Source organism: Marmota flaviventris, chromosome 2 (assembly GCF_047511675.1).
Source record: "Marmota flaviventris isolate mMarFla1 chromosome 2, mMarFla1.hap1, whole genome shotgun sequence".
Lineage (NCBI taxonomy): Eukaryota > Metazoa > Chordata > Mammalia > Rodentia > Sciuridae > Marmota > Marmota flaviventris.
This window is the reverse complement of record NC_092499.1, coordinates 96,486,119-96,501,104: the sequence shown is the minus strand read 5'-3', so window position 1 is coordinate 96,501,104 and position 14,986 is coordinate 96,486,119. Positions and strand designations below refer to the sequence as shown.

Sequence of the window (14,986 nt, the reverse complement as noted above, 5' to 3'; positions counted from 1 at the left end):
GAGTGAGGGAGGCCCCGCGCCGAGGCGGTGGCTGGCAAAGGGGAGTGGAAAGGGAGGATGGATGGGGCTGGGGGGTGGGGTGGTGATGAGGGGGATGTAGGAGGGGGTGTCATTTTCTTTCTTTCCTTTTTTTTAAAAAAAAGTATTTCTCTCGCGAGAAACCGCTGCTCTGACGATACTTGAAGAGGTGGGGAAAGGAGGGGGCCGCGGGAGCCGGGGCAGACTGTGGGTGCCACAGGCGGACAGGCGGCCACAGCTGGGACAGCTGCGGGCGGAGCGCAGTGCAGCGCAGCAGCGGCTGCTGGGGCCAGGTCCGAGGAGCAGTCACCGCCGCCGCCGCTTCCGAGTCGGAGCCGAAGCTTCTCCAGTGGGTGCAGCCGAGGTCCCGACAGGGGTCGGGCGGCCACCAGGGCTGGGGATCCAGCCACGGAGGCTTTGCGTTTGCGCCGCGCCGAGGGCAGGGACAGGGACAGGGGTGAGGGGCTGTCCCGGAACATTCACAGCTGGCGCTGGCTCTCTCCTGCCTGACAGCTTCCTGGCCCGGGGCGCCTGGTGCCGGGCTCGGCGTCTGTTGCTCTGGGGGCGGTGGTAGCCTCCGCAGCCGGCGGGACGGGTTTCCAGTCCCGCGACTTGGCGGAGAGGACGGGCTAAGGAGCTGGGGCGTTCAGAGAGCGCAACGCGCGCAACTCGTGCTTTTAAAAACTAAACGCAGCAAGCTCGCCCCGGGGCTTACGACCGTTTCGGGCGTGGGTACTTTGCGCCGCGCTCGTCAGCCGGAGCAGAGGAGGCCGAGGGGTCCGCCGGAGCCGCTGCCTCCGGGGGCCTGGGCTTTTTAGCCAGATGTGGACCAAACGGTCTTCACTTACCCAAATTAACTGCGCCACGCGCAGGCGGAGCGCGGGTTGGGCTCCGGAATGGGGACCGCGAGGCTTTAGCATCCCGATGCCCTGAATCTCTTCCCCCCTTCGGGGATTTGTTTCTGTTGCAGCTGGCAGGGGCCTCCTGAAGTGGGAGCAGCGCCTGAGGAAGGCGGGAGGAGCCCGGCCCGGGGGACGGGCGGCGGGACAGCGGGACCCCGGCGGCGCGGTGCGCTTAAGGGCGCAGAGGCTACTCGAGACACAGCCTCGGGTGCGGCAGGAGGAGGCGGGAGCCGGCGGCCGCTCGGCATCATGCGGCGAGAGGGGCTGCTGGAGATCGCCCTGGGATTTACCGTGCTCTTAGCGTCCTACACGAGCCATGGGGCGGATGCCAATTTGGAGGCTGGAAACGTGAAGGAAACCAGAGCCACCCGGGCCAAGAGGCGAGGCGGCGGAGGACTCGACGCGCTTAAGGGGTAATGTAACGGGTCAGCTTCTTTGGTGTGGGTCTCCCTTCCCCCTCTCCCGAGTTGAGTTTAAGATCTAGAGCAACTGACCGGGTCAATTCTCCACAGTGCCACAGTGGAAGGATCCTTAGCAAGATCTCCCGGGGACACCTTGGAGGTCCTAAGGTTACACATTCCTCACCGCCTTAGGAGCTAAGCCACCTTGCTCTGGCTCCTGAAAGATTCTGGCCCCAGCAGAAGGGTCTTGGTTAAAAGCAATCTTGGGCCATTGTTGAGGCAGATTTTGGGAGGCGAGAAGGGTTCCTTGAGGAAAAAGGGGAGGAGCTGTGACTGAGAGAAAAGGAGAAGCCCGTTCCTTTCCCTTCAACGGTAATTCCGGTTGTGTTTAGGGCAAAGTAGTTTGCTTGTGGGCGTCTTTGCAGATATTCTTTTTGTAAGGGAGCAAAGATAGGAAAACATTCCAATGACAGAGAAGAGGCATGGTTAATAGCTGGCCCTCCGGAAATTATGCTTATTAAGATTGGGGACTGAGTTTCCTGGGGGTATACACCCCCTCAAATGTCAACACTGGAAGCAAAGCTGGACAAGTGTTTCTGAGCACTTGTGGTTGGGTTGTGCGGAGCTTTCCATGTCACTGCTGCAGTTATGTCGCTGTGGCTAGTGTGTGTTTCAGACTAGTGGTGTATGTGTTACCTGCATGCAGCATTATTTCACTGGCTTTAAATGCTCCTCTTACAGAAAATAGTTCAGCAGGAAAGTTTAAATTAGGTAGGTTGAACTAAGTGTTGGTTGTCAATTCCCTGAATTGAAGGAGGGTGTGAATGAATACACTTTAAGATTTTTCAGATCAAAAGAGAAGTCACTTTCTGAGATCAAGTTCAAGCCTGCATAGAAATAGTAGGATGGATTATAAATGATCCCTTTTATCTACTTGGAAGATCCTTTTAAATGAACTCAGGCAGTAAACATACAGTTTTTTAAATAAATTTGTATAATTCTCACTGATGCTCTTTCCTGAATGTTGTGTAGCTTTATTACATGGCCTTGGATGACCAAGTGAAGGTGCCCACTGGATACTGTTTTTTTTTTTTTTTTGCTATGGGCTGTTTCAATTATGTGTATGTAGTGAAGTTTGCGTTTTCATGGTCCAGGTATGAGAAGAAGATGTGTAGTGAATGGAGCAGACCAGTTTTTGAGTCCTAGTCTGGACTAAGGACAAGATGCTTGTGAGAGCTGAGTATGTAAACAGCAGTGAAATGTGTGTGATTTTCTAACCCCAGAAAGTAGTCACGATTAATTCAGTTTCTGTCTTGGCCTTTGTGGGAAATAAATCCAGGATTCCACCAATACTGGAAATGAAATTTGTTGATCCTGATCAGGCGACAGACATTTTTGCCCTGTGTGCCAGCCACATGATAAGTTCAATAGATGGACCGAAACTTTGCTTTTCATGTGTTCTCTAAAGAGCTTCATTTAATATCTCATTTCCCCCCTCAAAAGTATATTTCTGCTATACAATATTATCATAATAACTATTCTTGATGACATTGCTTCTATGCATATAGACAGAGGAAGCTGGAGTTCAGTTCTGTGGATAAAAATCTGTGGGGAGACATTAGGTCTGGCCAGACATTTGGCTCATCTCCATGTGCTGTCACCAACCCTAGTGTTTCCTTGGGAGGCACAGACCCCATGCAAAAACAGAAACTAAGCTTTTCTTTGTTGCTTAACAGGACGCCACACTTTACTCACACCAGCACTTATTTCTGTTGATTTTTCTAGTTAATTTTTTAAATCACCAAAGAGATCACTCTTTGTACTTCTCACAGATTTGATCACTAATGTATCATTGCACTAATGGATCACTAATATATCAATACTATTGCAAAGTATTTATAAGGTCTTCCTAAAACATATTATGAACAGATTAGTAATTCTGAGTGCTTTTGTTTGCCATGTTATCTATAAAGTTGCCTATCTATATTTGTGGGTTCAAAATAATAATTTTGAAGAATATATAATTAAAAGTACTTCTCTCCTGACTTTCAGAGGCCATTTTCTTATGAATTTTCCAGAAATAAGTATGTATATATACACATAAATATATGTATATTATATATACACATATGCATGCATCATTTTTAGTACATGGAATATACTATACATAATGTTCTGAACTTTGTTTACTTTTTATGTATTTCTAGTGTAGTCATCTATTAAGTCATATGAATCTAACCTGAGTGTTTTCTTGGTGTATAGAATTCCATGATGTGGCTGGAACAGTTCACTAATGATGGCTGTTTAGATTATATTAAATATTTTGCTGTTACTAACATTTTTATATATATGCTTATGTGTACATGCACAAGTTTATATGTCGTATAAAGTTATAAAAGTAGAATTGCTGGATCAAAGTTTTTCCCATAGATTTTACACAAGCACCCATTCTGATGTTAAATTTGAACTGCATTTGAAATTTATTCTCTCTACTTATTGCCATTAGAGTCTCACATGAATGAGTCTTTTAACCATGTCCTGCTGTGTAAATCATCAGGAAAAGCAGCTATGTATTACATTTTTCCAGTTACTGCTTGAAATTTCTATTTTTTCTCATTAAAATATTATCCGCTTCAAAACTAAGCCTTTGACTGCAGTAAAACCTGCTTGCCATTTTGATGGAGATGCATAGTTTATGAAGTGAAAGTGATTTGTAACCCCTCAAGCTGCCTGATGTGAAGTTGGTGGCAGCAACTTTCAGCACCTCACTAATATTTCCCCTGGCTAAAAGGTGCTTTAAGCTCATTGGTATCTGATGTGCACTGGTCTAATCTCCCCCTGAAATACTGCCTTCCAATTTTTCTCTGATGTGTCAAGTGACTGTAAAATTTGCCTTGCTATTTTAAAAATATATATTCCTTTCCTTTCAGCTCCTTCTCTTCATAAACCAGGAACCTGCCTTGTCTTTCCTCCTTGGATATGTCTTCCATCCTCGCTCATGTTCCTTTCCTCTCATCCTGTTGCAGGTGTTTTTTTTTTCCCCCCTCCAGTGGGCAGCAGAATTTGTTCCACAGTGGAAATTTAAGCATCCTCAAGTTTCTTCCCAGCTTTTTCTGTGTTTTCTTAGACTAAATCGCCAATTTCTGCTTTTACAGGAAATCTTTTTTTTTTTTTTTAATATGAGTGTGGTCCCCATTCACTCTGCAAAAAATTGTGCTTTTCTCTGTTTTCAAGTAAGAATTTTGCAAGTTTTAAAAATATTTTCAAATAGTGAATGTATAATAGTTTTCCCTTGGGCATGGCTTAACACGTGTGAAATGACTTTAGGAGAAATAATAAAATCCTAACTTTGTCTGTATTTCAGTTCACAAGAATTTTTCTCAGCTAAGTTCTAAACTTCTGTGATTAGGCAAAAAGTGTGGGAGACAGTACAGCATTTTTTTTAAAAACACATGCATAAAAAAACTAACTCTACTTGAATAGCAGTAGTTATGTGCCCTTTATTTATGATTGCCTTATTGCTTTAGCTCCCAAATATGGAAATACTGCAGTTTCATGTCAAAGGGAAAAATTCCTTACAGTAAGACAACCTTTTCCTAAATCTCCAGTAACATGGATTGAGTCTTCTGTCCTTTCTTCTCAGCTCATAAGTATATGAGACCTGATTGTAGTTTGTCCCCTCATGCATATTCCTTTTGGTCTTTGTTTATTTGTTTACTTTTTCCAGAGGTCTTGTTACCAGAAAAATACACATGGAACAGTTCATACACAGGGTAGATTATGTGACGGCAAACTCCAAGGGATTAATTACACAGAAGTCTGCTATTAAAATAAAGAACTTTAACAGAGAACACAGAAAAAGTTCTGTAAACTTTATACCGTCCATTTTAACTTTACAAAGAAGACTTTAATACTTCATCCGAAGTCAGATGGGCTGATAATTAAATATGGGGGAAAGACTCATGCTGTGGTATGGTTTGATTTTGTATTTACCAAAAAATTTAAGCTAAAATATTGAGACACAATTTTAAAAAGATATTCCTGAATAGAAGGTTTCAGTAATTCCACATTTTAAGCAAAAAGATAGAGATAAAATATGTATTTATGTGACTCTTTTGTAGCATTTAAGACATTTGAGATTCTTCACAGAATTGCATAAATTGTTGGTAACACAAATTAATTAAAACATATCAACCTATAATGAAACAAGGTGAGGGCTGAAGGAAACAGAAGTATAGACATCTCTTCAAGCTTACTTGGAATTTTAAAGACTGTCGAAACATTCCTTTGTTGTCTTCTGTAGCAGAAGAACTTAAAAATTATAGTATTATACCCATGGTTCAAATACAATACTAAATAAATTATTAGGGTATTCATATAAAAGCCAAATAGCTTATCTGGACAATCTGGTCATTTTTCCTTTAATTTTTAATGTGATTGTTTTCTTTAAAGAGAAATAAACTAGTTTAACAAGTTCTTTGTTTCTAAAAAATAATCTAGCAAATGGGCCTACTTTAGTGACCTAAATTTTTTGCCATGAAATTCTTTGTGAAAACTGAAATCTGTATTATAGCAGGACTAATTTACACATAAGTGTAGGAGAGTTTAGTGTTTCACCGTGATTAAACTTGATTTTCCCATTAGTTTGTAAAATCATCAAAGGCAAGAGTCTGCTTGTAAGCATTTTACCACTAACTCGTCATTAAGTGGGGTTTCAGAGTTCATTAATTCAGGAGGGCTTGATTGAATGCCAGTCTAAATGTAGCTGTGGAATGCCAGAATCATACCCCTCAGCCTGGAGGGGCTGAGCAGTGAAAGTAGGAGAATGGAGAATAGGAACTAGGAGTTAACAGGCAGGTTGCAGAGGGCATGTAGTCTAGTAGTCAATAAAACAGATGAACTTACAATGGGGTTCTGTCCTGATAAACGGTGCCACGCATTTCGGGAAAGCGTATCGCACCAGCATGTTCACTGGTCCAGGAAAAGAATAAAATGCAAAATTTGAAGCATGGTTTCTAATGAATAGTTACTGTTTTAACATCATCATAAAGTAAAAAATTGTAAATCCAGAACAGTCAGGAGCCTCTGTAATAATAATTGTAGCTAGAGTAGCCAATATTTAGATGACATTTATGTGCCAGACAACTCTATATAAGATGGGTCATTTTATTAATTTCCTTTTACAATGAGAGCTGAGGTATGCAGAGGTTATGTTCTAAAGACAAAGTCCTAATACTAAAATTGTCTTTCTCCATTAACTTTATGGTTTTGGTTTCTCATTCCACTGGATGATAATGTAGGACTAATCCATTGGTAAAATTCCACTTAAAATTCCTAATATGAAATTAAAGTTAAAAAAAATTCCTAATATGCTTTGTGTTAGTTTACAAATCCTAAGTATAGTTAATCGTATAGTGTTTAAATTAGAAATGTTCTCTCTCATTTCTACCATGATATGATAAAACACAGAAAGAAACATAGAATGTCACAGCCAGCTGGCACCTTGGATGGCACATGTATTGTGTGTGTGTGTGTGTGTGTTTGGTACTGGTGATTGAATTCAGGGGTGCTCTACCACTGAGCTACATCTCTAGACCATTTTATTTTAAATTTTGAGACAGAGTCTTGGTAAATTACCTAGTCTGACCTTGAATTTGCATTCCTCCTGCCCTAGCCTCCAAGTTGTTGGGATTATAGACTTTTGAGAACCTGCCTGGCACATATAGTATATTTTAATGTCATATTTTGAATTTTTATGATGGTGGTAGAGTCACGAAATTCTCCTTCTACATTGTTCTGGGTTCTGAGCCAAAGGTGTTGCTTATTATGTCATCAGGAATCTCTTGTTCTCATGTCCCATGTGAGAAATTTCTCTCAGATAGAGTTGCGCATGGGTTTTCTCTTTCCAGGGGAAACAATGTATCTTAAATCCTTACTGGTAAGATAAGTTATTTAATGCTTTCTGTTTAACTTTTTTGCTTTGGTTGCCTGTGAACTCAGATCCATCTATTTTTACATTAAATTGAAGCAATCGGGGTTAAAAAAAAACAAAACAAAGTCTGATTTGTCTCTTCATGATTGCACTTTACAAATACTAATTTCTTTAATACAAAGTTCCTCAGGTGGGACATTAAACTTTTTTGCACATTTAACAGGTGAGGAAACAGTGACACAGAGTTTGGGTAATTCTTTCAGGGGTGTAAACTTACTTGGAGTAAAATTGGGAAATCTGGCTTCATAGTTAGATCTCTTAACCAATATATGTTACTGCTTCTCAATTACAATAATTCTTGTAGCTGGTGAATTTCTTTCATTCACACCCTTCATGCCTCCTTTCCCCAGAATCTTCTTCTACTATTGCTGTGGGGAAGACCCAACAGATACTATTACAAGCCAAGGGAAAGATCACAATGGGAATGGGCTTAATCAGAAAGCTCCAAGTACTGAAAGTCTCGAGGTTGGCAAACTGTGGACCGAGCCGATTGATTTGGAAGATTGAATTTTATTGAGACAAAATCATGCCCATTTGTTTACGGATTTTCTGCTTGTGCTGTGTGGCAGCAGAGTAACTGTGACAGAGAGCATGGCCAGCAAAACTGAAATATTTGCTCTTTGCCCTCTAAAGAAATAGTTGACCAGCCTCTGATCTAGATATATGATAAAAACTGACAGTCAGCTAGGACTGAGACTTTCTTGAAGGTAGTGATTCTGTTGTCTTATTTATCTCTAGGGATACCTAGCAACTGGACATGTCAGTAAATATTTTTGATGATCAGATAGTGAGCAGTTTTGGTTGATTGGCTTGGCAAGTTTGATTATATAAATGAAAGCTTAGAGGAGAGTAGGAGAGAAATAAGGGAAACATTTGAGTGAAAAAGGCAGGAAGTGGAAAGGATATGAAGTGTTTGAGATCTTGGGACATTGAGATCAGGGTTTGCACTGCATGGCTCCAAGCAGGGTTGCCCCCAGTGTAGTCTATTGACTAGTGCCCCTGGAGTTGTGCAGTTTGACCTTGTGAGCCTGTGCTTAGCTTCAGAGTGATGTTTGGGAGAAGAGAGGTATTAATAAAAACATAATGTTCCTGCTAATAAAAGGTAAGGATGGGGAGCTATTAGAGGCTGCTAAGATGGGAACATGATCAGATCTTCCCACTGGCTGTGGTGTAAACACTGTGATTAGAGAGCGGGGAGACAGAGATGGGAGGCTTGGGAGGAGGGTGGGGCAGTCAGAATGAAAGTGTATGATGGTCTTGGCTAAGGCAAGGGAGGGGCTGAAGAGAGTAAGGGCGAAGGCACCTGGAGAGCTCTCGCCTGGTCCACATTAAACATGGCACATGCAAAGACATCGTAGCACCATTCATGAGAAACCAAAGGCGAACAAGATCGCTGCTTAGCTTCCCACTACACTGCAACCAGCTATTCTCACTTGTGAGTGTTTTGATTTTCTTATTGCTATGTAATAAATTACCCCAAACTTAGTGACTTAGAACAACTGACGTATTATTTCTTATGATTCTGTGGGTCAGGAATTCAGACAGGACACGGTGGGGAATCTTGTCTGTGCTTTCCACAATGTTGGGCTGGATTGAGCTGTAGCATGACTTCATGTATGCATGGTGTTTGCCACTCCGTTTGCTTTAGCATGGTTTATCTAAGTGTATAGATGGATGAGGGGACTAAAGAAGCAAGGAGCCACTTTCTTGCACTGGTGAGGGTCTTCTAGTTTTGTTTTGTTTTCCAATACTGGGGATTCAATCCAGGGCCTCACACATGCTAGGCAAGCACTGTTTCATTAAGCTATATTCCCTGCCGCCAACCTTCTAGATTTTGAAGCTCTCTCTCATGCAGTCTCTGGCTTGGACCTGCCCCTGGGAATGGAGCCATTGAGTGTGTTTTCCCAAATGGGGAAAGTAAGTATCAGATACAAAGTAAACCTTGCTCAAGGTTTGTGTCTGTTTGGGCTGGTTCTGGAACAACAGTCTCCTGACCCCTGGCCTTGAACCCTACATGTTGAATGCATGCTGACTCAAATGACTGGATGGACTTGAATGGGCTTGTTCTTGTCCTTGATTTTCCTGCATATAGTCTCAGATTGTCTCCTTTTACACTTGGCCTCTGTACATTATCTTTCCAGCAGCAAAGCTAGACTTTTTACCTGGCAACTCAGGATCTCCCAAGAGCAAGAAAGTGGAAGCTACCCAACTATCTTCAAATAGTCTTGAATTGCATGACTTGGAATTGCATGACAGTCACAGCCTTGCCTAGATTCGGGGGCACGGACTAATGCCCTGCCTTTTGATGTGAGGCATCTTAAAGGAAAGGAAGAAATAAATGGGGCCATCTTTAGAGACTAACTAGCACAGTGAAGCAATGGATCTTTGAGAAGGATAATCAGATATTTAAATTTTTAATTATAACTTGGTCTAGTCAGATTAGCTGAGCTCTCTTTTGAGGACGCTTCAATGTATTTTGCTGCTTTGACCTCAGAATGAAAAATGCTCTATAATAATGTGACAGCATCTCCTGTTAGATAAGCGATAAGGGCATTGCTCTTAGTTTATCCACATTTCCGCATTTAAAGAACTCAAACATCAGGAACAAGATTATAGTTCCTAATAAACTGATACATTTTATTTGAATATAAAAATTATGAAACTCCTTACCTTTTTTACTTTTAGCTTTTAAGAAACTCTGATAAATTTAATGCATAATCTAACTTATTTAACTTGGGTATTTGATATGTTTTGCCTTTCCCCTATATGGAATTTTACTTTAAATGTCTATTAATAGCCTCACTTTTATATGTCTGTTGGTGTCAGCCATCTCAATTTTTTTTTTCAGTTAGGAGTTAATAATAACAACCCAAAATAGATATGCAGTTGCCAATAGAATTGATATTGTAAAACAGTTCAACTCTTCTAGTAGGGGGCCTTCTAGTTTTTTTTTTTTTTTTCCCAGGACTGGGGATTAAACCCAGGGCCTCACACATGCTAGGCAAGCACTTTTTCACTGAGTGCTTTGTCACAAATTAAGCACATTGTTAGTAGAATGAAACTAGATTAGAACTATGGTCAGATTTAGATTGTGATTGTTTTATACCGTATTTAATCTTAGTTTTAAGTTTCTTGTGACTCTCTAACTTCTTAACTCAAGTGGCTTTTTATGGCTAAAGTAATCTCTGAGAATATTTATTCAGCCCCCTCAGAGCGGAAGGGAGAAAGGAAAATTCCCTATCTCCACCTTTCCCAGCCAAAGATGTATTCCAGACAGCAAGCAGGCTCTGAGCAGGAGAACTGCTCCATTAGACAAGTGATTCGGGTCAGTGTTTTGAAGGGTTGTGAATTCCTAGACCATCAGTCATACTTACATTCAAATATAAGTATCCAAACACATCTAAGTCCAAATATAGTACACCATTTTATGATATTGGTGTCAGGAGACAGGATTTATGTGGGCCCTATGGATACACTGCTAAATTTCATGGTTTTGAACTGAAGTATGGCAATGGCAATATCTATTAATAAAGTGAATGTATTCCAGAGACAGGGTTTTATCTAGTCTTTTGTTTGTTCTCTTTCTCTTCCTTCTTCTTTATCATTGTTATCTTTATCTTTTTCTTTTCTTTATTCTCTTGTCTCATCTTTTTCTTCTTTTTTGGGGGGGTGGGTGGGTGGGAGGGGAGGTTATTGGAGATTGAACTCAGGAGCATTTGACCACTGAGCCACATCCCCATCCCTATTTTATATTTTATTTAGAGACAGGGTCTCCCTGAATTGCTTGGCACCTCCCTTTTGCTGAGGCTGGCTTTGAACTCGTGATCCTCCTGCCACAGCTTCTGAGCTGCTGGGATTATAGGTTTGTGCCACTGTGCCTGGCTTTTTTCTTCTATTTTTAAAGTGCCTTCAAAATCTGAGCTACAAATAAAACAGGGAGAGTAAGAATATCAAATAGGAGTTGAAACATTAAGAAAATAAATAAATTTGGAGTAAAATGTAAAAATTTTACCTGGGAAGCTTGGGGTCTTCAAAAAGAAAAATTGGTGTAAGGTTTTTGTTAGGGGAAGGAAGGAGGAAGCTGAAGAGAAAGGAGGAGGAGGTGCTGGAGTGAAGAGCCCTGTCGCCCTTGGACCTGAGCTGGGCAGAGCAGGTGCTGAGTTTCCACAAGTGTGGATGACAGCTTCCTCTCTCCTCGAAGCCCTGGTACCAGGTGACCTCAGCCCTTCACCAGCCTCTTTAGAGGACAGAGAGCTTTGAGGGGAGAGTCAAAGCATGACAGAAAGACAGATACTTGAATATGAAAAAAAATATTCCATCAAACCATTTAGAGGAATGCAGTGGAAGAGCAGGTTAATCCACATTTACTGTGTACTGTGTAGATACTATGTAGAGTTTGGTGTATCCTCTTGCCCCAAGGATAATGGTTATTGTCCATAATTTCCCCTATCCCTTCAGTGCTAATTTATCAGAGTGTGTAATCAGACCCTAATAGGTTTGTACCTTTGATGAATATCTTTCAAAGGCTCTTTTTCTTATTTTGTAATTGAAGCCATGACTCGGGTCTTCTTCCATAGTCAGATCTTTCATCTTCACAAAAATATTACAAATGAGAGTTAAATCTGTCCCACTGGACAGATTTTAGAAATTCATAGATGCTGAAGCCAGAGCCAGAGAAGGTCCATTATAAAGTGCTTCATAGATAGGGAAGCCAAGTCACATGGTGTCAAGAGCTGATTTAAGTGGAAGTGTGGTGTTGGGTAGAAGATGGTGCCTCTCTGTGTTCATATCCTGGACAGCTGGCTGCTCTCTGCAAGTCCTCCACTGAGCTTGATATAAGCAAACCATCCACATAAATGTAGGCAGGGATGCTTTTCTTTTTCTCATTTATTTGGCTTTAGAGGATGTGATCAGTGATTCAGTGGCCAACCCTTGGTGGCGGGGGTGTCACTGTGCAGTAGGCTTTTGGATCCATAATGGTACCCTGCTATTGATGGAAGCTTCCAGATTAGTAGGGTTGTATGGGATGGGGCTTTTCTAGGGAGGTAATTGCTAGTAAGGTAGCAGTGGGGGGATCAGAGAGAGAAGTAGGAGTCTTTTCTGAGAGCCCTTACCACAAATGATCTTACACTTCTAATTGACAGTTAAGGTATGAAATGTTCTGAGGTGCACCAAGGCAATTCTGGATCTGTGTTTGAGCTCAGTCTCTTATTTTATAACTTGCTGACTAAGTTATCCATGCTGCTAACTTATACATTTAGATTCCAGGCAATAAGTATGTGAAGATGAAAGAATTTCTTGAACTCTTGCCTTTTCTCCTATATCATCTCCCCAAATAAATTTGTAGAACATCTGCATAACCCAAATGACAACTACTTATTGAGCATTAGATGTGGTTTAATTGGACTGACTGTTTAATTCTCAGAATGAACATCTTGTGTGAAGCCTTCTGATACTATTCTCTTCTTTCCAGTGATTCTAGGCAAAACCACCATTTATAATAGCTTTCCCTTTACTGAGAGGGTTAATGTCGGAGGTGACGAGGATAAGTGCTTTGCAATGAAGAACTTGATATGAACCTTCAAGTCGACAAATAGTTTTTAATCTTTCATGGACTGCTGCTGCTTCACACCCCAGAGTTTAGGCCACTGACCTCAAGTTTGCAAATTTTATATCCCATTACCACCCTGTGAGCTCTGTACTCCCCAGGGCCACATAGTTGATGTTTTAGCTGGAATCTGAGAAAGTGTCTGAACATTTCCTGAAGAGCTGGCTAGAAGCTATTTGGCAGTTCAGTCATAAAAACCCAGAGCTAGTGGCTGGGGTATATGCTATAATTACCTCACACTGTTTCCTATTTGAGCCTGGTTGTGGGTCATGGGGTAGAGTGGTATTGCTTGTGGGACTATATTTTAAAGGATTGAGGAGTTGTTTTCAATGAACATTGGCCATGTTTTCAGGAAGGCTTGAAGTGTGTGTGTGGGGTGTGCATGCCTGGGGTCAAATCCTGGCTCCACCACCTACTAGGAAGAAACCTCAGACAAGTGGCTTGACCTCTCAAAGTCTCATTTATTCACTTGTAAACAGGATTATGACACACACTCTTCTATATTGCCTCAAGAATTCATGAGAGTACATTTCAGGTTCCTAGTACAGTGCCTGACATGTTTGGTTGTGATGGTTAAGATGTGCTATTACAGGTCAGGAGAATGGGTAGTGGAGTCGTACAAAAAGTGATCTTTTCTTTTATGGCCAGAGCCAAATACTGGATAATCACTAATATTTGAATATCATATACTTCACTTTCTCTTCTTGGAACTGGTTGTTTTCAGAAACATAGGAAGCAAACATGGAATTTAAAACATTTTTCAATGCAATTTTAATAGAAACATTCTTTTTCTATGCAGATTTGGTTATATTTAAAGGTAGTATGTACATAAGTTTTTACTTTTAGATTCCACCCCCCCACACACAGTTGTGTTACCTTTATTGGGAAATGAACTTATTGACTATTATTCCATATTAATATATCCCCCTGAACTCTTCCAAAGAAATTTTACTCTTTTAATTGGCATGTCTAGCAAATAGGCCTTGTCTCCTTCCTAATGAGTAAGTACTTTTTTTCTTTTTCCCCTCCTTCAAGAGCTTTTGTGAAAGAATTTAGATTTTAGGAAATGGAAGGACTGATGAGAACCACTCTTTTTGGCAGCAATGCAAAGAAATATTCTGGGAGTTAGGACTGTTTTGTGGCAAGATGGTTGGTCATTATTGAAAAGTACTTTGACTGCCTTTATTAGAGTAAGGACTTGGTTATGATCAGGTAGACAAGATGATTACTGGCAATTCCAAGTTTCAGGACCATCTAGCCCCAGATCTAAGGTAGGGAGATGAACTCTCTCCTGGCTACACATCACATCTCCTGGAGAACTCGGGTACTTCCCTGATCACATACACATCATGGTGGCCAAAAGACTGAGCCGTGTGTCAGTCCTGCCTGAACCATGTGGAATGGCTACTAAGCTCTTAGAATCAAGAGGAGTTTGGTTAGAAAGGAAGGGGAAGGGGTATTAGGTGGGTAAACCTTTTCCATAGAGCCCGTACTCTGTCCACTCACTTGGTTATCCCTGTCTCTCAGGGTAATTTGTGGGCAGGACCCACTTGTGTGATTGGGGCCAGGCTGACTCAGTTTGGCCACCCCTGAGAAGAAGCAGAGCCTCACTTTCCAGCTGAGTATCCCCTTTCTTTGGCTTCAAGCCATGCAGCAACACAATGCTCATTTGGTACAGAGGGATTCTTGTTGTTTTTTCTTCCATGCCCTATTTCTCTTCAGAAATTAAAAATCTTTTTTTTTTTAATCTTCATTTTTCTTTTAATGATTTCCATTTTGATTTTAATGTGGGTGGACTTCCAGAGAGATCTTAAATATTGAACATCCGGGAAACTGGAACAAATCATGCATTATCTTAATTTAGGCAAAGCTTGGAAGAGTCCCTGTACTCTGCACCCTACATGCCAACCTCTGGTTAACTGATTGGCAACAAATTCTAAGAAGTTGTGTTTGCTTCATATTCATTCACAGCCTATAAAAATAAGACCATTTTAAATAAGGAGTGGCTTAAACAGATAATGGTTAGTTTTCTATTAGCCATTAGAAATGTTCAACTTCCCAAATG

At 41.2% G+C, this 14,986-nt stretch overlaps 1 protein-coding gene across 1 annotated transcript in view; it reads left to right on the top strand.

Moving 5' to 3' along the window:
- Nucleotides 1–212: 212 nt before the first annotated feature.
- The window catches only part of Fbn1 (fibrillin 1), a 223,642-nt gene continuing 208,868 nt past the window's right edge, over nucleotides 213–14,986 (top strand). Inside the window, exons 1-2 of the mRNA XM_027925732.3 lie at nucleotides 213–367; nucleotides 989–1,333. Coding sequence (XP_027781533.2) covers nucleotides 1,170–1,333 — 164 coding nt within the window. The 5' untranslated portion in view covers nucleotides 213–367; nucleotides 989–1,169. The remainder of the gene's footprint in view (nucleotides 368–988; nucleotides 1,334–14,986) is intronic.